Here is a 23,302-nt window from a genome sequence, read left to right as displayed (position 1 = left end):
ACGGGGTCACTACAATATATATATATATATACATATGTATGTATGTATATATATATATAATACATATATATATGTATATATATTAGGGGTGGGCACGTTAACGCGTTAATCTTGCGTTAACGCATCAATTAATTAACGCCGACAATTATTTTATCGCGCGTTAACGCAGGTTTTATTATTTATTTTATTATTGTAAAAGTGTGTTGCTCACAGGCTTTTATTTTGTAAAAGTCTGCTACTGATTGCTGCGGAACTTATCCGGTCTTATCACCGGAGTACTTCCAGTCTTAAATATCATTTAAATGCTAAACACACCGTTGATGCCAGCGAATCATACAACAAACACAGTGGAGCGAGGCTTCGGCAGACGGCGCTGCAGGGAGGAGATGAACCAAGAGAAGAGAATCAATGCCACAGCGAAGTGGAGAGCTACAGACTGCAGGCCGGTTAGTGAGGGTGACCAGACGTCCTCTTCCCCCGGACACGTCCTGCTTTTGAGACCTACAAAATGCGTCCGGCAGGGATTCCAAAAACGTCGGGATTTTGCTTCGTCGGATATTTGTGTTTCTCTGGGTTTTCATAAACTAGTATTTACCCCTTACAAGTTTTGGAAATGGTATCTTCGTCGACCGATCTCAGGGTTGCCAGATACACGATAATTATCCTCCAAATTCAACCATTTTGAGCCTTTGGTACGATACTTCACCATCTCCAATCTGGCAACACGGAGCACCTTGCCACCTCCACTAGTTCATTGTTGTTTGTGCTATAAACTACGACCAGCGCCGCCGCTCCCATAGCGCACTACGCGCTGTGCGGAGGGCACCACGTCCTGAGGGGGCTCCACAGAATAGGCAACTAAAAAATCCTCAGTTATAATAATTATAATGCCGATATTATTTCAGTCTAAAAATATTAGGCACCTTTTAGGCATGTATAGTTCATTTTAGTTTAGTTCATATGGCAGTACATTTAAAATAAGTGTCAAGTTCTAGGAATTGACAAACTGCACTGAAAGTGTTTTCTGGTGTCTCTAACAGGGACAACACATGTTATGGCACTTTCATTCATATGGCAGAACATTTAAAATAGAAGTGCGCTATACACTACTTTTGAATTAATTATGGATTTTGCGTATACAAATGCGATTAATCGCGATTAATCAGGGAAATCATGCGATTAATCGCGATTACAATTTTTAATCGTTGCCCAGCCCTAATATATATATATGTAAATATATATGTATATATTTATATATGTATGTATATATATATGTAGGTATATATATACATATATATATATGTATATATATATATAGAAATATATATATATACATATATAATACACGTGTGACCTTTGTTTACCAATGTCTGTAAGATTGCTTTTGGTCTTGAGGATGAGTTTTTGATTCACTGAGACAAGAGGCTTTAAAGAAGAGGGACCACTTGATTGAAACATAACCCTCCCAAATAAAGTACTGTGTGTGTGTGTGTGTGTGTGTGTTGGAGGTGGAGGAGCAGACATTGAGGGGTGGGAACACCACCTGCACATCACAGATTGAATTGACCAACAAGATCTTCAACCAGCTTTGAATGGCGGCCTGTGTGTCACGGCTAATTCTGTGAGTCTGATTCCTGGAGAGCACAAAGTCAGTCAGCTTGTGATTGAGGAGGAATGTGGAGCAACCCCTGGTTTATCCATGGTTACTAATCACCATCTGGTTTATCCATGGTTACTAAACACCATCTGGTTTATCTGTGGTTACTAAACACCATCTGGTTTATCTGTGGTTACTAATCACCATCTGGTTTATCTGTGGTTACTAATCACCATCTGGTTTATCCGTGGTTACTAATCACCATCTGGTTCATCCATGGTTACTAATCACCATCTGGTTTATCCGTGGTTACTAATCACCATCTGGTTCATCCATGGTTACTAATCACCATCTGGTTTATCTGTGGTTACTAATCACCATCTGGTTTATCTGTAGTTACTAATCACCATCTGGCAGCACTGACTACATCAGGAGGGCAAATGACAGATGCAGATGGCCCTGCTGCCGGCGGCGCCTCGGGGGACGTGAGGAGAACAGTTATTGGCATTAGAGAACGATGAGAGAAGGGAAGCGCATCAGACTCCTTACAACGCCATCTCCACATCGACAACACAGACCAGTGACTAGCTGGTGTTAAAACCGGAACCATTTTAAAATTCCATGACTTTTCCATGTTTTCCACGACCGGTACGAACCCTGCAGGTATTTATCCACCTCTCGGCATCACAATGTCCCATCTGGTGCATTCCACCGGCGCCATGTTTCCGATCTAAATCCTCCACGGAGAAGCAGCAGGGTGACTCGGTGCTGGTACATCTGAGGCTTCCCGCTGCTCCTTGTGACGCAGAGAGAGGCAGAACAACGGAGGAGGAGGAGGAGGAGGAGGAGCCGTTATCTTCCCTTGCCAGCGGCGTGTGCAGAATGCCTCTACACAGCGAAGCCCTACGAGATTCTCCCGCTCAGACGCACACCAGCTCCTGACGACAGTGTGGGTCGTTATGTGCATCGTGGGTTTGTTCTACGGGACTCATCGAACCTCCTTCTTCTCCTCCTCAAGCGTCCGTCCATCATTCACGCCTGACTTCCTGCGTGTGAGCGACGTGTCTGCAGAAGCCTCACGTGTCTGAACACGCATGCATTCATGTGTGGGACCCCCTGCTGCCTGAATCTTATTACCATCTGACTGACGGCCTTTACACACTGGGGGCGGGATTTATAAATAACACCAAGATGGGGAATACTCAGACGCAAATATTTCATTTCACACTTAAAAATGCCGAGAACAATTTCAATAAAAGGTTTGAGTAGATACCTGCAAGAGGAGGATGGAGTACCAGGACCCCACTGGATCTGAGCTACACTGTACAGCCAGTAAGACATTTTATTGAGTTTACTTTTAGAAGAATGCGCCGAGTGAATTTGAGTTCATGCAGCTTTTATTATGAAAGGTAAGAACAGGATCTGTTCCCCCTTTGTTTGGACTGCCGAAGCTCAGAACTTGTACTTTGACATGAAAACCACAGCGGCCCAGTTCTTTAGGAGCAAACTTATTCTTATAGTTCGGGTGGGAGGAACGTTTTTACTCGTTTTAAGAGCCCTGCTTACAATGTGTAGTTTTTGTCCAGCTGACTGCTCTAATGCATGTGTTCCATTGAGATGAACAGTACTTCTATTTCCTTTGCTTTCCATCCTCTTGCCCACTCTCAGGTCCCTGAGGGGGTAACTGGTTCTCTTTGCCCCGCCCCCTCTTCTGTCACCATTTCAGGGGGCGTAAGGGTCACGTCACATGTCAAGGCTTATTTACATCTATCTCCTCGATAGAACATCTTTAATGCTCAGTTGTCTTTTCTCTCTTCCTCCACACTAACATGAGGGGGAATGTATTTACTGATGGAGGACGGGTGGAAATTCTCTGTCGTGGTCAAAGCTCAAGAGTTTAAGGGTATAATGTCTTTAAAGGTTTTAGACATTTCCAGTGACCCCAGTTATTACAACAGTCAGAAATACAGCCGTCTACCTAAATATTCATTACCACCAAAGTAAAGAACGCCTTTGATTTCAATGCTGATGGCGTACATAATATCACTGCTCCTCTTTGTAGTCACTGTGTTCAGATGAGCCTCCATAATCACATGCTTTTGATTAACTGTACATGGAAAAACAAGCTTCCTGCATAACTTGGTTTGGGACTAGCAGCCATATGTATCTGACACACTGCACCCATGGGGAATGCTGATTGTCTCCCACTAATAGATTTACACAACTTTACTGATGTCTTCATCCAACTGTTCGGATTATACGGATGCCGTTATGGCGCCATCTGAACCGTGGTGAGGGCTGTAATGTTGCCAGAGTTATATCAGTATCAGCTTCCATAACTGTTTTCTGGTCCAATCTGTTGGGTCAGTGAGGACAAATGAACAGACTGCAAAACAAAATCTGTCTCTCAGTACTGACTCTAAACAGGCCTCATGCTTAGAGAGAGAGCAAACAGCCAAACTACGAGTGGACCTAATATGAACCCTGAGGAACACCAGAAACAGCCAAACAGAGTGGACCTAATGCTGAACCCTGAGGAACACCAGAAACAGCCAAACTAAGAGTGGACCTAATGCTGAACCCTGAGGAACACCAGAAACAGCCAAACTAAGAGTGGACCTAATGTTGAACCCTGAGGAACACCAGAAACAGCCAAACTAAGAGTGGACCTAATGCTGAACCCTGAGGAACACCAGAAACAGCCAAACTAAGAGTGGACCCAATCCTGAACCTTGAGGAACACCAGAAACAGCCAAACTAAGAGTGGACCTAATGTTGAACCCTGAGGAACACCAGAAACAGCAAAACTAAGAGTGGACCCAATCCTGAACCTTGAGGAACACCAGAAACACGCGGCGAGTAATGCATTATCAACTCAGACTAACTCACTCACGGACGCAAAGACGGAGAAAGTGGAGATCTTGCAAAGAGTTAAATATGAATCTCAAACCAGCTAACTTAGCTTAGCATAGCCTACAGGAAGAGCCCGGCTAGCTGTTCCCCTCGGTTCAGCCTCTTGATGCTAAATGAAGCGTGGTGTCTCCTGGCTTAAGTGTAGATTCATATTTACAGACATGAGATTGGTATAAGACGGTGAATCAGCCCATTTCCAATGCGGTGGGCCATACTTTATATACTCTTAGATAGCTAGAAAGACACAATGAATTAACAGACCAATGGAAAACTGGCAGCAACACATGTGAAGGATTACAAATGACAAGACGTAGAGAGACAAACCACACGAGCAGAAGTGAGATGCAAGATAAGGGCAGGAGGGGAAGCCAGGCTCATAACCTAATCATGTTTTACCCCAAAGGACTACAGGCTGTGAGGAGCTTTACCAAGGCCCTTTCTATTTAATTAGGTCATACTTTGACACATTCAAGACCACCTGACTTGACATCGAGTGCATATTTGAATACACAACCACATATTTTTAATCAGCATTGTGTGTGTCCTTATCTTTATATTCATACACATTATAAATGTAACTGGCTTCCTGTATGGAATCTCCTTGCTTTGCTCCCTCCACACGGGGGTCAGAGGTCAGGCTGATGGGGATTCAGCGTCTCCCGGGAGCTTGAACCCTTGTTAACCGGTTGAAGGTCACTACCAGCCCTCTGGATTTAAGCCTACGCCTAATAGCTTTGTGTTGCCTTCCTCATTCAGCCATGATAACTGACTTATTCCCTCACAGGATCTGCTAACGGTTATACACAGCTCCATCAAGAAGGCCCCATTATCTTACGCTGTGCATCTGAAGGCACTCCCTAACTTCCTCTTTGCTCTTCTCATACTGCAGCAGCAGGGAGACTCGCTGGTAGTTGCGACATATTTCAATTGTAACTTCAAGGTCTGAAGTGAGACATTGCAAACAGGCTGGACAGCAGCCGATAGGACAAAAGCAATCATGAATCCATCCGTCCGTCCATTAGTTTCCCTCTGTCTGTCTCTATGTATGTGAGTGTATTTATGTGTATTCATGTGTCGGTCTTCTATGATGCAGCTCATTTACAATGAAACGCTGACACAGCAATTAACACCAATGTTCTGTTCAGAAAGATGGGAGAAAACTACAGCCTGCTTATTCAGTGCCAGGTTCCCTCTGTGCTCTCTAACCATTGTGAACTAGTCACTATACTGATGAGTCATTTCATCAAATCTTCGGAGCAAAAATGTGGGAATGTTTTTTAAATTTTTGTTCACAACTCTTCTCAACTCTTCACAAGTGTTTGTTTTTTTAACCGCATAAACAGCATCTCTTTTTCGCTTTTCTGGGGACTTTCTGATCCACTCAATCAGTAACCTCCAGGCCTGAAGAGTGAAGCTAATGCTGAAGTTCCCTAAAGCTGCATTCTCTCTACTGACCACCAGGGGGCGACTCCTCTGGTTGTATAGAAGTCTATGCTTCATGAGTTAAAGCTGCATTCTCTCTCCTGACCACCAGGGGGCGACTCCTCTGGTTGTATAGAAGTCTATGCTTTATGTGTTAAAGATGCATTCTCTCTCCTGACCACCAGGGGATGACTCCTCTGGTTGTATAGAAGTATATGCTTCATGAGTTAAAGCTGCATTCTCTCTCCTGACCACCAGGGGGCGACTCCTCTGGTTGTATAGAAGTCTATGCTTCATGTGTTAAAGCTGCATTCTCTCTCCTGACCACCAGGGGGCAACTCCTCTGGTTGTATAGAAGTCTATGCTTCATGAGTTAAAGCTGCATTCTCTCTCCTGACCACCAGGGGGCGACTCCTCTGGTTGTATAGAAGTCTATGCTTCATGTGTTAAAGCTGCATTCTCTCTCCTTACCACCAGGGGGCGAGTCCTCTGATTGTATAGAAGTCTATGCTTCATGTGTTAAAGCTGCATTCTCTCTCCTGACCACCAGGGGGCGACTCCTCTGGTTGTATAGAAGTCTATGCTTCATGAGTTAAAGCTGCATTCTCTCTCCTGACCACCAGGGGGCGAGTCCTCTGATTGTATAGAAGTCTCTGCTTCATGTGTTAAAGCTGCATTCTCTCTCCTGACCATATAAGTCTATATTGTGACTCTACTTCTCTTGATGTATTCCCTCAGTAAACATTGTAAACGTGAGTTTATGTCTCAGTCTCTAGTTTCAAGTCTTCTTCTATACAGCATGATGTCATCATTTAATACTTTATGGTCATTTAGAGTCACACAGACCATGAAACAGGGGACGCTTTAGAGGCGGGGCTACAAGGGGATTGACAGGTTGCTACTACGGCGGTGTCCAGTCTGGGAGTTACTCTTTCACAGTTAATCCTTTCAAGTGTGTTTCCTCCTTATGAAAGTTCATTGTAACGTGTTGGTACACATGTCGTATTCATTATGTGGCTGTAATACACAGTTTATATCTGTATTATGACAAATAAAAAATTCTATTGCTGCATCTCTGTCTCAACCGCCGATTGGCCAGATGATGTCAGTGTCCGTCTGTCGCTCCGTTTACCTGCCTCGATGACAGTCAGTGCTGCTCGATGGTAAGTGCGCACACACACACACACACACACACACACACACACACACCAAACCTTGAGGCTCTGCAGCGAGACGCAACAGAGCGGAATCCATCCATCTGTATTTAGGCCAGCATCTCTCTGTGTGTGTGTGTGTGTGTGTGTGTGTGTGTGTGTGTGCCACAACAATGCTTCCATCTATATTCAAGCCGTGTTCTCTCCCCTTCATACCGCTTCTCATCCAAATCAACAGTTTATATTTCATTCATAATATACATTTCTTTCCAGCCTCATTATAAACTATACGACTAACTTCCAAAGTGTAATAGATTACTTTCTACATGTAATGTCTTTCCAGAAAATACAACGTAATGTGAAAGTGAGTTCCTCCAGAGAGTGTAACAGAAGCCATATGAAGTCCTACCTCATAATAAAAACAACATCAACAACAACAACAACAACAACTAGCAGGAAACCAACAACATTGGTGCTCATGTCATGAATAATATCCTCAAACAAAAGAATTAACAATGAGGTTTAATCACTGTTAAATGTGTGTGTGTGTGTGTATGTGCGTGCGTGTGCATGTATGTGTGTATGTGTATGAGGGTGTGTGTGTATGTGTGCATGTATGTATGTTTGTGTGCATGTATGTATGTGTGTGGGTGTGGGTGTGTGTATGTATGTATACATGTGTGTGTGTGTGTGTGTGTTTATGTGTGTGTGTGTGCGTGTGTGTCTGCTGTCTCAGCATGCATCAAGCTCCAGAAGAAGACATCTAGAGACCGTCCCTCAAGGTCCCTCAGGGTCCCAGTGGGGGGGGTCAGGGTCCCAGTGGGGGGGTCATGGTCCCAGTGGGGGGTCAGGGTCTCAGTGGGGGTTCAGGGTCCCAGTGGGGAGTCAGGGTCCCAGTGGGGAGTCAGGGTCCCAGTGGGGGGTCAGGGTCCCAGTGGGGGGTCTCAGGGTCCCAGTGGGGGGGGTCAGGGTCTCAGTGGGGGGTCAGGGTCTCAGTGGGGGGTCAGGGTCCCAGTGGGGGGTCTCAGGGTCCCAGTGGGGGGTCTCCTGCAGGACTTCCTGCTATTACAACATCATTCTGACTCCTTGAGAACCAAATGGACCGCTATGGATCGTCATGGGAACACATGGAACACCTGGACATGGACATTGTGACGATGTCGTCGGTTCACTGTCTCTAGCTAACGATGTGGCTGAGGATACATAATTATCTATAATGTGGATATAATGACATAAAGACTCATAATATGACGATACTTTAATGTAAGATGTGCATTTAATAAGCGTTGCTTTTGAATTGTGTTATAATATATAATATATAATCCTCCGTAAACCGTCTCAGCTGCTCCTCCCTTCACTTCTTCACCTCCGTCCACTCAGACTTCATTTTGAATAAAGAGATGGATGAAGAGTAAAAGTTGTTATTTATGTTATGATGTTCACAGTGATCACACCTAGCCACACCTCCTTTCTCTCTTCATCACCTCCCTTCCCTCTTCATCACCTCCTTTCTCTCTTCATCACCTCCTCTCCTTCTTCATCACCTCCTCTCCTTCACTCCTTCTTCATCACCTCTTCTCCCTTTTCATCACCTTCTCTCCTCCTCTCCCTCTACATCACTTCCTCTCTTCCTCTCCCTCTTCTCCATCTTTCCTTCTTCATCACATCCTCTCCCTCTTCACAGCCTCTCCTCTCCTTCTTCATCACCTCCTCTCCATCTTCTTCTCCTCCTCTCCCACTTCCTCTCCTTTCCCTCCTCTTCATAACCTCCTCTCCTCCACTCCCTCTTCATCACATCCCCCTCTTCACCTCCTATCCCTCTTCATCACCTCCCGTCCTTCTTTCCATCTTCATCACCTCCTCTCCCTCTTCACCTCAACTCCTTTCCCAATTCATCACCTTCTCTCCCTCTTCATAACCTCCTCTCCATCTTCTTAGCCTCCTCTTCTCCTCTCCACTACCTCTCCTCCTCACCTTCTTCATCTCCTCATTTCCCTCTTCATCACTTCCTCTCCCTCTCCCTCACCTCATCTCCTCCTCTCCCTCTTTTTCAACTCCTCACCCTCTTCATCACCTCCTCTCCTCCTCTCCCTTTTCATCACCTCCTCTCCCTCTTCATCACCTCCTCTCCATCACCTCCTCTCCCTCTTCATAACCTCCTCTCCCTTTTCATCACCTCCTCTCCTCCTCTCCCTCATCCTCACCTCCTCTCCCTCTTCATCACTTCCTCTCCGCCTCTGCCTATTCATCACCTCCTCTCCTCCTCTCCCTCATCCTCACCTCCTCTCCTCCTATCCTTCTTCATCACCTCCTCTCCCTCACCTCCTCTCCCTCTTCATCACCTCCTCTCCTCCTCTACCTCCCGTTTCACATCCTGGGAGATGAGCACCTCCGCAAAGGGAGGCAGCGGGAATGAAAGGAGTGAGAGGAGCGATGAAACAGTGAGAGTGGCTGTCCAACCAAAACAGAACATTAAGCCCCTCCCCCCTCCTCCTCCCCATCTCCTCCCCCTCCCCTCCCCTCCCCTGGCAGGGTGATAAGTGCCAATAGACGACACACCTGGTGCACAACTATCTATCTCACACATGTATGCAGACTCTCCCTCTTCATCACCTCCTCTCCGTCTTCATCACCCTCCCCCCCCCCCTCTCTCCAACTCTTCTCGAACACTTCTCTCTCACCATCTGAGCTCCTGACTGATACATAATGTATACACACTCATTCATCTCTCTCTCTCTCTCTCCCTCCCTCTCTCCCTCTCCCACTGAACACCGTCCCTCTTCACAGGAACAATCTGTCCCGTTACTCTCATGTGAGGTCGCAGCTCCCTGGATGATTTAAATACAGCCCTATCACCACAGTTGCCTAGAAACATCACGACAGGATTTACCCAGAAGCCCCCTTGTTGCTGTGAAGAGACCTTAAAGGGATATTCCGTGAGATGCATTATGTACGCACATTCCTCTGCTGTGATCCTATTCCCCAGGAGTCCAGCTGTGCTTTCTTCTGACTCTTTCTTCTCTTCTGCCATCCCTTCACCTATTTCTGATGTTTTTAAGATCGTGACGTGTTCTCGTGTTCTCGGCTGACGCACGAGCTCCGATGGCATTTAGAGGAAGTGCCCCATGACCTCAGGGTCCCGGCTCATGGGACGGAAGCCCCTCCCGGCCCCCCCGTGATAACAGATGTTTGTAATGAAGCATACGTAAGAAGAGGACACTAGGTGCTGAGAGACACACAGGAAGTACTGTGAATAGATTTACCTGTTAACCTGGTTTATTAATCACACTGGATGATAATATAATTTCAATTCAATTCAGTTTATTTGTATAGCCCAATTTCACAAATTACTAATTTGTCTCGGAGTGCTTTACAATCTGTACACATAGACATCCCTGCCCCAAAACCTCATAATCCGCTTATTGTATTTTAAATCCTTTGTGTGTTGTTTGAAGTTATTGTTTATCCATGTCAAAGTGGCTGCCTCTCCAGACTCTTCCCACCTCATCCAATCCCCACCAGTTCAGGTTTAATATTCATGTCTTCATTTTAAGAGTCAGTGCTTCCTGCAGGCACATTGGTGCATGAGTAAATCTATTGTTCTATTCTAAATAAACAAGTGACTGTTCTCTAGGTCTGACCTCCACCATTTGGGTTATTCTGATCTCTCTCGCGCCGGTAGTGAAATGTATTCACGGCCACTTATCGAGCTGTTACATCACAACGTGTTCTCGCCGGATTTCTATATTTAATAAGACATTCGCTCAACTCCGAGCTAATGAGATACACGAGGCTACATATTAGCATGAGCAGATAACCACCACCGTGCTGGGAGTCTGCCCGGAGACGGGAGTGGCCAATGGGAGGACGGCAGGGTGCATGGTGGGAAAGTGCCTTCCCTCAGCGGTGTGTGTGGTGATTCAGGATGTTTTCACTGTAAATATAAATGGTGGTAAAACTCACAGAGAAAGCATAAAGATAACACCATTACTAATGCTATAATGCATCTTCTGCTCTTACTTCTACACCTCACTCTGACCAGTGTGACTATCACCTGGTGGCCAACTACGACTCCACCTGGACAGGGGTGGTAATTCAGTGAAGCTACACCATCACTCAGATCCTACGGGGGCAGATCAGTCTCAATTGTTGCAAATGCACGAAGAGAGACGCACAAAGGCAAAAACTAAGATTCACAAATGCACACAGAACGACTCACAAATAAATTAGATTTAAAAATGCAGGTAGAACGATTTAGAAATATATTAGATTTACAAATGCACGCAGAACAATTGTTACAAAATTAAGATTTACAAATGCATGCAGAACATTTCTCAAATATATTAGATTTAAAAATGCAGGTAGAACGATTTAGAAATAAATTAGATTTACAAATGCACGCAAAACATTTCACAAATATATTATATTTAACCCTTGTGTTGCCTTCGGGTCATTTTGACCCGAATCAATATTACACCCTCCCCCCGCTTTAGGATTAATTTGACCCCATTCAATGTTTAATGTCGGTGTTCTTTCGGTAGTCAACAAACAAACATAAAGTGCCTCACACTTAAACTTGGGAAACAATATTAATTCTAATAATTTTCTGGAGGTTTTAATTGCTGGCGTCAAATTGAACCCAAAGGGTAAAATATGTTAGTAAATATAAAGGTAACAGGAGGGTGAAACATTGAATCGGGTCAAAATGACCCAAAGGCGGGGGGAGGGTGTAATATTGAGTCGGGTCAAAATGACCCTAAGGCAACACAAGGGTTAAAAATGCACGCAGAACATTTCACAAATACATTCCAATGCACACGTAAACAAATGACCATTTGTCTGTTTGTGGATCGCTACACTTTGTTTGTGGGTTTCTGAGACTCCTCTGCTGCCGCGGCTCGATTCACAGATGCGTTTTTTTCAACATAGACACCTACCTGCAGCCAATCAGACGTCTCCCTATTGTTAGCGGTTAGCTCTCGGCTGCATATTGCAGGCGCAGATTGTTTTTACACATTCCGGTGGGTGCAGTTCTACGCTCTGCCTCTATGCAGAGAGCTCTTCATCGGACACCGACTCCAGCCTCATCAGCATTTGTTAACAACGAGCAGCCTATGATGAGTTCTGTGTGACACGCTCCCCTCTTCTCCTCTGGTGAACTCTAACAACAACAAACCCTCATTGTTCGTGGCTAAACATCCAACATATTGATCTCCAGTCAGATGCACTCAGAGGTATTTGCTGTGTGTGTGTGAACACGTACAAATGAGCGCTAGAGTACAGTGTGTGTGTGTGTGTGTGTGTGTGTGTGTGTGTGTGTGTGTGTGTGTGAGTCTCACCTTAACATACAGCTGCTGGAACTCATCCAGGTTGAGGCGGCCGGTGGGACAGTCCTTCAGGAAGCCCTTGTACCACTGCTTCAGCTCGTGTTCGTTGAACTCTGTGCTCTTCACCAGGTCCTCCATCACCTCAGGGGTCAGCTTGCTGTTCTGTTTCCCCATGTTGCCTGAGAACAGGGCACACACACACACACACACACAAATACAAAAATTAATTCATGATGGTAGGCCCCTTTCAGCTCAGACCGAACACGAAGAAGGTCCTCTTAAAGATGACATGTTCTGAACCTAAATACATGGAGGCCGTTTGGGCTGAAAACTGATTTCTAGAGAGCTGTGAAAGTGTCTTCAAATAGTCTTTCAAACCAAAGGGCTGTAGTCTGAGGCCCAGGAATAGAGCTGTTGGATCTACTTGAGTAAGAGGGTCAGTTACTTCTCCTTCCTGTCACCCTTTAATCTGCTGCTCGTCCTAGTTTTGTTTGTTGTTTCATTTTTAGAGGCACTCTCAACCCTTAAATACCTTTTTTGCATTGCAATAAAGTTTAAGGAAAGCTTCTTCCTTAAAATAGGTCTACTTATTACTTTTCAAATGGTGATTATCTCACTTTCAAATGGAACTCTTCTGGAAGACTAATCGTGTGTTTTGGGGTTTAATGTGCCCCTCATTCCTCCACCCAGCTGCCTCTCTGCTGTCTGCACAGTGCTGCTTCCTAATGTCCTTGATTACGTTCATTACCAACCCGCAATTATCATAATAAGCTAAAGATGGTTTTGGAACATTTCTACCATCCGTCTCTGCTGAGATGCTCTTTAGCTCCGGGGGGGGGGGGGGGGGGGGCTCCAAGAGGACTGCCATCGTATTCTGCTGCGCTGGTTGTTTCTCAAAGTTCATTCAAGCTTCCTCGTGACCGTTCTTCTGAAGCGTACCATACGCTTTTATTTAAATCGATTGTGCACCATCGAGGCTGCGTCCATTTACTTCAATTTACTTCAGACACCTGAAGCTCACCTGACACAGGTAACACGCACGGCTTTGCGACATCATCGTACACGGACTGTTTCGCTTTCTAAACTCTGAAGCAGCAGCAGCAGCAGCAGCAGCACTAGCAGCAGCAGCAGCACCAGCACTAGCAGCACTAGCAGCAGCAGCAGCAGCAGCAGCAGCAGCACTAGCAGCAGCAGCAGCAGCAGCAGCAGCAGCAGCAGCAGCAGCAGCAGCAGCAGCAGCAGCAGCACTAGCAGCAGCAGCAGCAGCAGCAGCAGCAGCAGCAGCAGCAGCAGCAGCAGCAGCAGCAGCAGCAGCAGCAGCAGCAGCAGCAGCAGCAGCAGCAGCAGCACTAGCAGCAGCAGCAGCAGCAGCAGCAGCAGCAGCAGCAGCAGCAGCAGCAGCAGCACTAGCAGCAGCAGCAGCAGCAGCAGCACTAGCAGCAGCAGCAGCAGCAGCAGCAGCAGCACTAGCAGCAGCACTAGCAGCAGCAGCAGCAGCAGCAGCAGCAGCAGCAGCAGCAGCAGCAGCAGCAGCAGCAGCAGCAGCAGCACTAGCAGCAGCAGCAGCAGCGGCAGCAGCAGCAGCAGCGGCAGCAGCAGCGGCGGCAGCAGCAGCGGCAGCAGCAGCGGCGGCGGCAGCAGCAGCAGCAGCACTAGCAGCAGCAGCAGCGGCAGCAGCACTAGCAGCAGCAGCAGCAGCGGCAGCAGCACTAGCAGCAGCAGCAGCAGCAGCAGCAGCAGCGGCAGCAGCAGCAGCAGCAGCAGCAGCAGCACTAGCAGCAGCAGCAGCAGCAGCAGCACTAGCAGCAGCAGCAGCAGCAGCAGCAGCAGCAGCAGCAGCAGCAGCAGCAGCAGCAGCAGCAGCAGCAGCAGCAGCAGCAGCAGCAGCAGCAGCACTAGCAGCAGCAGCAGCAGCAGCAGCAGCAGCAGCCTCACTGTGTGTGTGTCTGTTATTGTGTGAATGTGATTGTGTGTGTATGTTTGTGTGTGTATGTGTGTTTCTGTGAGTGTGATTGTGTGTGTGTTTGTGTGTGTTGTTTGTGTGAGTGTATGTTTGTGTGTGTTTCTGTGAGTGTGATTGTGTTTGTCTGTATGTGTGTGATTGTGTGAGTGTGTTTGTGTGTGATTGTGTGAATGTGATTGTGTGTGTTGTTTGTGTGAGTGTATGTTTGTGTGTGTTTCTGTGAGTGTGATTGTGTGTGTGTCTGTATGTGTGTGATTGTCTGTGTGTGTCTGTTATTGTGTGAATGTGATTGTGTGTGTTGTTTGTGTGTGTATGTTTGTGTGTATGTGTGTTTCTGTGCGTGTGATTGTGTGTGTTGTGTATGTGTGTTGTGTGTATGTGTGATTGTGTGTGTCGTGTGTGTGATTGTGATTGTCTGTGTGTGTGTATGTGTGTTTGTGTGTTCAGGTGTCGGTTGTGTGTGTTTGATTGTGTGTGTGTGTTGTTTGTGTGTGTGTGAGTTCAAGTATCTACATTGTTGGAGAAGATTGGAGAGTGGCACATCCATTATAAAAGTTATTCTTTATGAATTGAGATAAAATAAACATCTCCTCACTTTGATCACACACTCAGAGCCTTCTCTCTCTGTGTGTGTGTGTGTGTGTGTGTGTGTGTGTGTGTGAGCCTCCATTGATCATTTCGGATCACCTGCCAGGCCCTCCTCTGTGACTCTAAGGCGTCCGCTGAGGAAGCCTCGGTCTCTAAAACACGAACACGCTGTGTGAGCTGAGCTCGGAGCTCGTTTGCGGCATGAAGCCACAGGACCGTGACGCGAGGAGCGAGGAGCACAACACGAGTTAAAAACCTCTCAAACGGGAGCGAGTGACGAGCACAGACAACACACCGCTGCAGTGTCAATGGGAAGCGTGTCGGCCAAATCATTTAGTTCTTGGTCGACGGGACAATTCTCAGTTTTCCGTGGGATTCAATTCCATTTTCAATTATATTCAATTATTTATTTTATTGCCCGATGTGACAAATCCCAAACTAGCATCAGATGGCTTTACAATCTGTTTGGCCAACGACATCCTCAGTCCTCATACCCACAAAACCACTTTAACAGGAATAGAAATGAGGAAACCTCGGGGAGAGCCACGGAGGAGGGATCCCTCTCTCGGGATGGACGAAGATAAAAAGATTAGGACGGAAGGAACAACGAGATCAAATTAAAATGATGCATTTACCGTAATGAGGGCAGTAATAGAAGAAATTACAAAAGAAAAAGGGTTAGTAATAATAATAACAGCAGAAGTGGACATAACCGAATGATAATGATAATAAAAAGCAGTAATAGTAGAAGTAATAGCAATAGAAAAGTGACTAATAGTAGTAATGCTATCATACCGATATCTGAGTTGTAATCTAAGCTTCTCTGTGCTTTGTTGACATGGCCGGGTCGTGAGCGTGCCCGACTGGCTACCGCGTAGCCGCCGCGCTGCGCTGCTCTCATACGGCGATTACAGCTAGACGCCGTTGTTGTGGTAGCTACGTCCACCTTCCAGTTCCCCCTCAGGCTAACACTGTTAGCTCTGTCGCTGCTGCTGTGGTTGCTGTTTGCACCGTTAGCGCTGTTAGCTTTTTTAATCCCTGTTAGTCCTGTTCGCGCTGTTATCCCTGTTAGCTCTGTTATCCCTGTTCGCGCTGTTATCCCTGTTAGCTCTGTTATCCCTGTTAGTGCTGTTATCCCTGTTAGCGCTGTTACCCCTGTTAGTCCCATTAGCGCTGTTAGCACGATTAGTCCTGTTAGCACGGTTAGTCCTGTGAACGCTGTTAGAACTGTCATTCCTGTTAGCTCTTTTATTCCTGTTAGCGCTGTTAGTCCTGTGAACGCTGTTAACGTTGTTATCCATGTAAGTCCTGTTAGCACTGTTATTCCTGTTAGCCCTTTCATTCCTGTTAGCGCTGTTAGTCTTGTGAATGCTGTTAGCGTTGTTATCCATGTAAGTCCTGTTAGCACTGTTATTCCTGTTAGCCCTTTTAGTCCTGTTAGCGCTGTTATCCCTGTGAGTCCCATAAACGCTGTTATCCCTATTAGCCCCGTTAGCGCTGTTAGCCCTGTTGGTCCGTTAGCGCTGTTAGTCCTGTGAACGCAGTTAGCGCTGTTAGCCATGCTATTCCTGTTAGCGCTGTTATCCCTGTTAGCCCCATTAGTGCTGTTAGCCCTGTTAGCGCTGTTATCCCTGTTAATCCCGTTAGCGCTGTTAGCCCTGTTAGTCCCGTTAGCGCTATTATCCCTGTTAGCCCCATTAGCACTGTTATCCCTGTTAGTCCCGTTAGCGCTGTTAGCACTGTTAGTCCCGTTAGCACTGTTATCCCTGTTAGCACTGTTAGACCCGTTAGCGCTAAACTAAACACATCGACTTCCAGACAAAGCGGATGTTCAAAGACGCATTACCAGGTTTCTGGACTCAAACGCCAACACTAGAGCACTTGAGTGTTCTTTGGTGAGAAATACAGACTTGTACACATTGTGCTTTACAATAGCTCACATCGCATGTTAATATTACTCATTTCTCTTTCTTCAGCTCAATCTGCATCTGTATTATGTCGGCGTGCTGCCAGAGAGATATTTTGACACGCAGCAGTCCACCTGATGAAATAGTAGCTTATAATGACTATAGACACATTGATCTTGAGTGTTTATTTCATGGTGTACAATTAGGCAAACTAACACTTCAATAAATCACACATTTTTTAATACCACCCCCTCATCTCACGTTATGTAAAACATGCAACTGCACAACCTTTAAAGTGGCAACATGGTGGAGCAAAACATCCTCTTCCTACGCACGTTTAAATGGATTTGGTAAAGACCGTCATCGGCGTCTGTTTGAGTTATTTGATGGTCAGTAGGAAGAATTCATATTTTTGTGCAGTTTTTAATCCCAGGACTAAATGATCCGGTTTACTTTTTTATTCTAACATTAACACCACCAGTAATTGCCATTTGTTCTAGAGCTGGAGCCCTTTGACTCCAATGGAAAATAAACCTTCTACAAATGTTAGATAACTGAACCAAATCCCGCCGCCCAGGAATTCTTCGGAACTCAGCAGCCTTTAAATGGCGGGAGGAAGAAACTCCCTCATGATGCGGGTTACATGTTCACTGCCTTACAACAGGCAGCCGAACAGCAACAGGAGGAGACGAACGGAGGACAGGAGATGCGAGTCGGCCTGACGGATGAAAGCCGTGAACAGAATGAAGGGCTGACAGGTGTGGGAGGGATGGGCGGTTCAGTGTGTTGTCCTCACAGGAATGCCAAGCCTCTGAATCTGAGTCCCGCCCTGATTATTATTTCATGACTCTTTCCGAGCGTGTAGTTTTTAAAAATGTGTTTTACTCTGAACATTGTGCAAATGCACAGCATTTTGCATAATCAGCAGATGTCAGTGCTTTATCTTGACCGGAGCAACGAGAGGGACCGAGTCTTGGACGAGACCCCCCCCGGTCCGCCTGCAGTAGCGATGCTCCGGGCCGACTCCAGACCGGAGTCGATACCCTTTGTCTCCCAGTTCGCCGGGTCCTCAGAGATCAGAAGCCCAAAGGAATCGGGAGCTGCGATAACACATCAGCAGAAGAGGCGTAGACGTGACACATTTTTACAGTCCTGCAACAAGCAGCAAGACCTGCCCCTGAGGTGGGCTCATAAAGAACAACGACCCTCTACCACCATTTGCAACATGGGATGACCTTGAGAGGCAGGAGAGCCCCCAGCCAGGAGAGGCCATCAGACAGGAACGCTGCGTTTCAGGGAAATCTGGGAGAAATGTATTGTGTGTAATGCCTGCTGCATTTATTGTCTAGAAATGTGTATGCTTGTGTCAGTGGGAGTGTGTGTGTGTGTGTGTGTGTGTGTGTCTGTGCATGCGTGTGTGTGCAGAAGAATAGACGCTGGAGATGAGATGTGGTCACGCCTGATTTACAAGCATTATAGTGAGGATGATGTGTGTGCTGAAAAGAGACCCCCTCCCACACACACACACACACACACCTTCCCTCCAGCCAGCCACACACACACACACACCCATGCAACATCAGCACCAGTGCCCAACTCCAGCAGAATAGATCCTCACACCACCTCGTGCCACGTCGAGCACAGACAGTCCACGCAAAGTCCGCATTGATCCGTGAGAATGTGTTCACCGACTGGTTCACTTTGTGTTGTGTAGAATCAAAAGCCTGGTGTGTGTGTGTGTGTGTGTACATGTGTGTGTGTTTGTCTGTGAGGGTGTTGTGTTGAATCAAAAGCCTGGTGGGTGTGTGTCTATGGGGGTGTTGTGTTGAATCAAAAGCCTGGTGTGTGTGTGTGTGTACATGTGTGTGTGTGTGTGTCTGTGAGGGTGTTGTGTTGAATCAAAAGCCTGGTATGTGTGTGTGTGTACATGTGTGTGTGTGTGTCTGTGAGGGTGTTGTGTTGAATCAAAAGCCTGGTGTGTGTGTGTGTGTGTACATGTGTGTGTGTGTGTGTCTGTGAGGGTGTTGTGTTGAATCAAAAGCCTGGTGTGTGTGTGTGTGTACATGTGTGTGTGTGTGTCTGTGTGGGTGTTGTGTTGAATCAAAAGTCTGGTGTGTGTGTGTGTGTGTGTGTACATGTGTGTGTGTGTGTCTGTGAGGGTGTTGTGTTGAATCAAAAGCCTGGTGTGTGTGTGTGTGTCTGTGTGGGTGTTGTGTTGAATCAAAAGCCTGGTGGGTGTGTGTATGTGTGTGTGTGTGGGGGGGGGGGGGGCAGTCAGAGTACATCCAGGCAATGCATGCACAAACCCTGTTTTATCTAACAGCGACAAGTCGCTGTTTCCGTGCAAAACACACGACCTGCTGCAGAGGCACGTGTCGTTATTGATCATTAATATGGACCCGCCAATAACTCCATACATGTGTCTTGTGCAACCAAAAGGATGACGCACTGCAGGTTGCATCGTGCACGTCCCAAAACATGATTCTTACACCCCCCCCCCCCCCCCAAAAAAGAAAAAAAAAGAAGGAGCTTCGAACACATCACACAGATCCGTCCTACCTTGAACGGGAGAAGTCCGGTCTGGTATCTGGGGTGGTCAGAAAAAAACGACCCGACGAGGACGGGAGGAAGACGCGGTTCTCAGGGCGGAAGGTGTTCCGTTCTGCGGAGCCGCTGGAGACGGGTCCGGTCTGTCTGGAGCGGGAGAGGCGGCGCGGGTCCGGAGGATGCTGCTGCGAGACACACACTGATGTACGGAGAGGAGGAGACGGGTGCTGGGAGAGAGAGAGAGAGAGAGAGAGAGAGAGAGAGAGAGAGAGAGAGAGAGAGAGAGAGAGAGAGAGAGAGAGCAGTGCTGCTCCGCTCCGTCTCGCGCGCACCCAGTGTGTTGAGTTTTTAAACGTAAACCTGCGAATAATTAAGAAAAGAGGTGATAAACACGAGTTTTCACATTTAATAATAAAGTTAATCTATTTATTATCTGACCTGTGTGTGTCTTCCGGCGAGAGAAACACAAACACACCAACTGTTTCTCAAACACGTTCAAGCTAATCAACTGTTAGCTACAGACAGAGCGCGAGCTACAGACAGAGCGCGAGCTACAGACAGAGCGCGAGCTCCGTCCAGCAGCAGTTTGGCGCCACGTAGAGGCCAACGCGGAAACGACGTCTTCTTTAGCTAGCTAACAAACCTCCTGCCCGGCTTCTTAGGCTTCACTCATTTAGAAGGTGAGTAACTTAGGTTAACTAATAATTGAAACCTGACTTTACGAGCTTTAAATGTCAGCAACCGTTAAGGTAAATGTCGAAATGTTTGCTTGTGTTTTTTAATATTAAAGTTAGACTAAGGTACCAACAACGATAGCCAAACTAGCCGCTAACGTTAGCTAACTTTATTTTTCAAGGTTCTTTATAATACCAGAGCTGCCAACTTTTCACAAAACCTTGGAGTGAGATTTTGTCGGGGGTGACCAAAATGTTGCCGCGCACGCAGCCACACACGTTGGTGGCTATAATATCAGGAAATTTGAATTAATGTGGCGTTGTACCCATGTTGTACCCTGCATTCTGGCCTGTCAAAGGTCTTTTACGAGACATCTTTGCTACCTTAAAGAATTTAAATGTTTTTTAATAACTCTACTCTCATTTACAAAAACATGCCTAATTCTATTGCACAAATGTCCTGTCTTTATGTTAAATTCTTTATAATACATCTTACTTGTTCAAAGTGCTGTTTGGAAATTTTTTGAGAGGGTCCTTTTCCTAGGCCTGCAAATAAAGTGATAAATGCTATGTGGGCAGCCTTAACAAACAATGCTCTGATGTGTTGAGCATGCAGTATACCAAGAGGTTATACCAAGAGGTTAACAAGGTGCTCTCCTGCTGCTTGTTATGACAGCTGAGTTTACATCACCACACAAAATCACACGCTCAACTGTGTGCGCGGGTGTGTCGGCGTGTACGTGCTGATCTGGAGTCAGTTTGGTAGGATTTGGGTATAAATAAATTATTTCATTTTAAATATGGATTTTTATTTAAAGATATTCATGTAATTTGAATGCAAAATAGGTCTACCCGAACCAGCGGACAAAAAATTCAACCCGCGGCAACACTTAAAAAGTAGCCCAATTCCGCGGGAAAACCGCGGACCTGGCAATACTGGCCCCGCAAGAGTGTCATATCTATCCAGGATGCTTTATTTTCATTGGTTGCTGGATTAAATTTTACCTAGATACGTTTATTTCTGATTGGCTATTGTGTAGCCCATTTCTTTTTTTTGATTGGCTGATAAGTGGCTCCTCACAGCAGAACTCCAGGGGAGCGCTTGATTCCTCCACGGTGAGGGCAGCGCGGCTCATGTTTGCGCGCTGCGGCACATTAAAACTTTAAATAGCCGAGAGTTTTTTCAGCGTGAGAAATACGATGTGTGGCGGGAGTGCGTGACGTAAGACCGAAATGCGTGACACTTGAGAGCCCTGCATTAACACACCGTATTCTCTGCTCGTTGTGTCTGTTTGAAAATCTTCTTCTGTTGCTGACTCCGGGACTCTTTGGGGTAAATAGGATGTCTATGCAGCGAATAGGTTTATAGATGCGCTCCTTAGCGCCATCTATCGTCGCGGAGTTTGAAAAGAAACCAACGCGCCTCAGCCCAAAATCAGAATGTCTTTTGCTGTGAGATATTGGTTGTGGCGTGAGAGCGTGAAAACATGCAAAAGCGCGTGTCACACGGCGAAACCGTGAGAGTTGGTAGCTCTGATAATACAAATCTATTCCATTTGACATACTGTACTGTAAATATCAATATCTTAGTCTGAGTTATGGAAACTGGTTAATGCAGCTAGTTAGTTTATTGCAAAACTTAACTTAATTTGGCATAAGTTGGTAAAACAAATCAGTCCACACAGCAACAATATATATATATTTAAATATATATATTTTAGGATACTAAGATGCTTTGATGAGCCATTTTTTACTGTATACAACATACAAAATGATCATATCTTTTTTCATTAACGTTTTTTTGGGTGATTTCTCTGCTATGTTATCAGTTAGCATTAAATTGATTCATAATTTACAAAATGGATCTTAAATACATTCTGTAATTTTGAAGGAAAGTATTTTAACATTTACAAACCTGTCGGTGTGACAAGGTAACACGACACATCAAATGTTTGAGGTCTTCTCTTGGTTCCTAAAAAGTCTTCAAACAATTAATATAGGACACATGAGAGTGAGACTTTTAATAAAAGACATTTAGACATGTCACAGGTAGAAAAACAAAAGTGTAAATAAATTATGAATTAATGATAGGGTTCAGGTGGTGTGGGTTCAGGTTGGCTGCTGGTCACTGTTACGCTGCTGGCGCATATTTCACATGCGCGTCAGATTGTTAATTGTATGAGTTATGATGACGATTATCGGACAGCAAAAACATCGCATTAAACAGAGACTGGTGCACAGCAGCTCCTGCCTCGGTTGGTAATGTAGGTGCCATTTCTGTATTCTGTAGAGTGGATCAGCATCCTGCTGTGAAACAATCTGTTCTGAATGCAAGTGCAGTCACAGAATAAGTTTTTTGGATTGATGTGGGAACAATCTCAATTCAATTCAGTTTATTTGTATAGCAATTTCACAAATTACAAATTTGTCTCAGTCACCCCTAACTCAGGGGGGAAAGGAGAAAAAAAAAACCTCTGGGGGGAAAGGGAAGATCCCTGGAGGAGAGCAACAGAGGAGGAGATGAAAGATGGACAGATGGAATAGACAGACGCAGGACAGAAGGAATGAGATTTAGTGTTAAAATAAAATGAAATAGACATGACAGAGTGTATGAATAGTTCCATCATCCAGGAGTTATCCGATGTCCACCGGGGGGAAGGGAGGATGACGGAGGGAGGGAGGAGGGCGAGCGGAGTCTCAGGCAGGACAGTCAGATGCATTTATTCCACCAGAGATCGCCCAGATGCGATAGCAGGTCGGATGACCCAATGCTGGCTGCTAGACCCCGCGATAATATGAAGAAAAAGTCAAAAGGACTCGAGAGAGAGGAGTGAGCAATGTGATGAAAGAGAGAAAAAGGAGAGGAAAAGCAGAGAAAAAAGAAAAGTAGGCTAAAGGAGCATAGCACGTACAGCTATAAGCCATATCTCAGCTTATCAAGGAGCCTGCTCCACAGCCCCTGATATCAGCCTAACTATAAACTCTGGTCTTAAAAGAGTCTTAAACGAGAGGTGATTGAAGGTGTTTGTGTGTGAAAAGAGGACCATGAAAAGGATAAGTGAGTCCACAAAGAGGAGCATGTATCTCCCAGGTTTTTGAAACGCATGGTTTTATAGACCATAATGGTCATCGTCAGAGGTGGGATTTTCTTTGTAAATCAGGAAGGTCTTCCGTCAAAAATCAAATTTGGTTTGTCTGCTCTGGTCTGTG

At 45.8% G+C, this 23,302-nt stretch overlaps 1 protein-coding gene across 1 annotated transcript in view; it reads right to left on the bottom strand.

Annotated features, from left to right (window-relative positions):
- vsnl1a (visinin-like 1a) overlaps window positions 1-19,580 on the bottom strand; it is a 29,745-nt gene extending 10,165 nt beyond the window's left edge. The window contains exons 1-2 of the mRNA XM_056428189.1: window positions 19,431-19,580; window positions 12,426-12,592 (exon numbers count right to left, since the gene is read on the bottom strand). Of these exons, the coding sequence (XP_056284164.1) occupies window positions 12,426-12,587 (162 nt within the window). The 5' untranslated portion in view covers window positions 12,588-12,592; window positions 19,431-19,580. The remainder of the gene's footprint in view (window positions 1-12,425; window positions 12,593-19,430) is intronic.
- Between the last annotated feature and the right edge of the window lie 3,722 nt (window positions 19,581-23,302).

This window comes from Pseudoliparis swirei, chromosome 12, assembly GCF_029220125.1.
Source record: "Pseudoliparis swirei isolate HS2019 ecotype Mariana Trench chromosome 12, NWPU_hadal_v1, whole genome shotgun sequence".
NCBI classification, from domain to species: Eukaryota; Metazoa; Chordata; class Actinopteri; order Perciformes; family Liparidae; genus Pseudoliparis; species Pseudoliparis swirei.
This window is presented reverse-complemented; position numbering and strand designations above follow the sequence as displayed.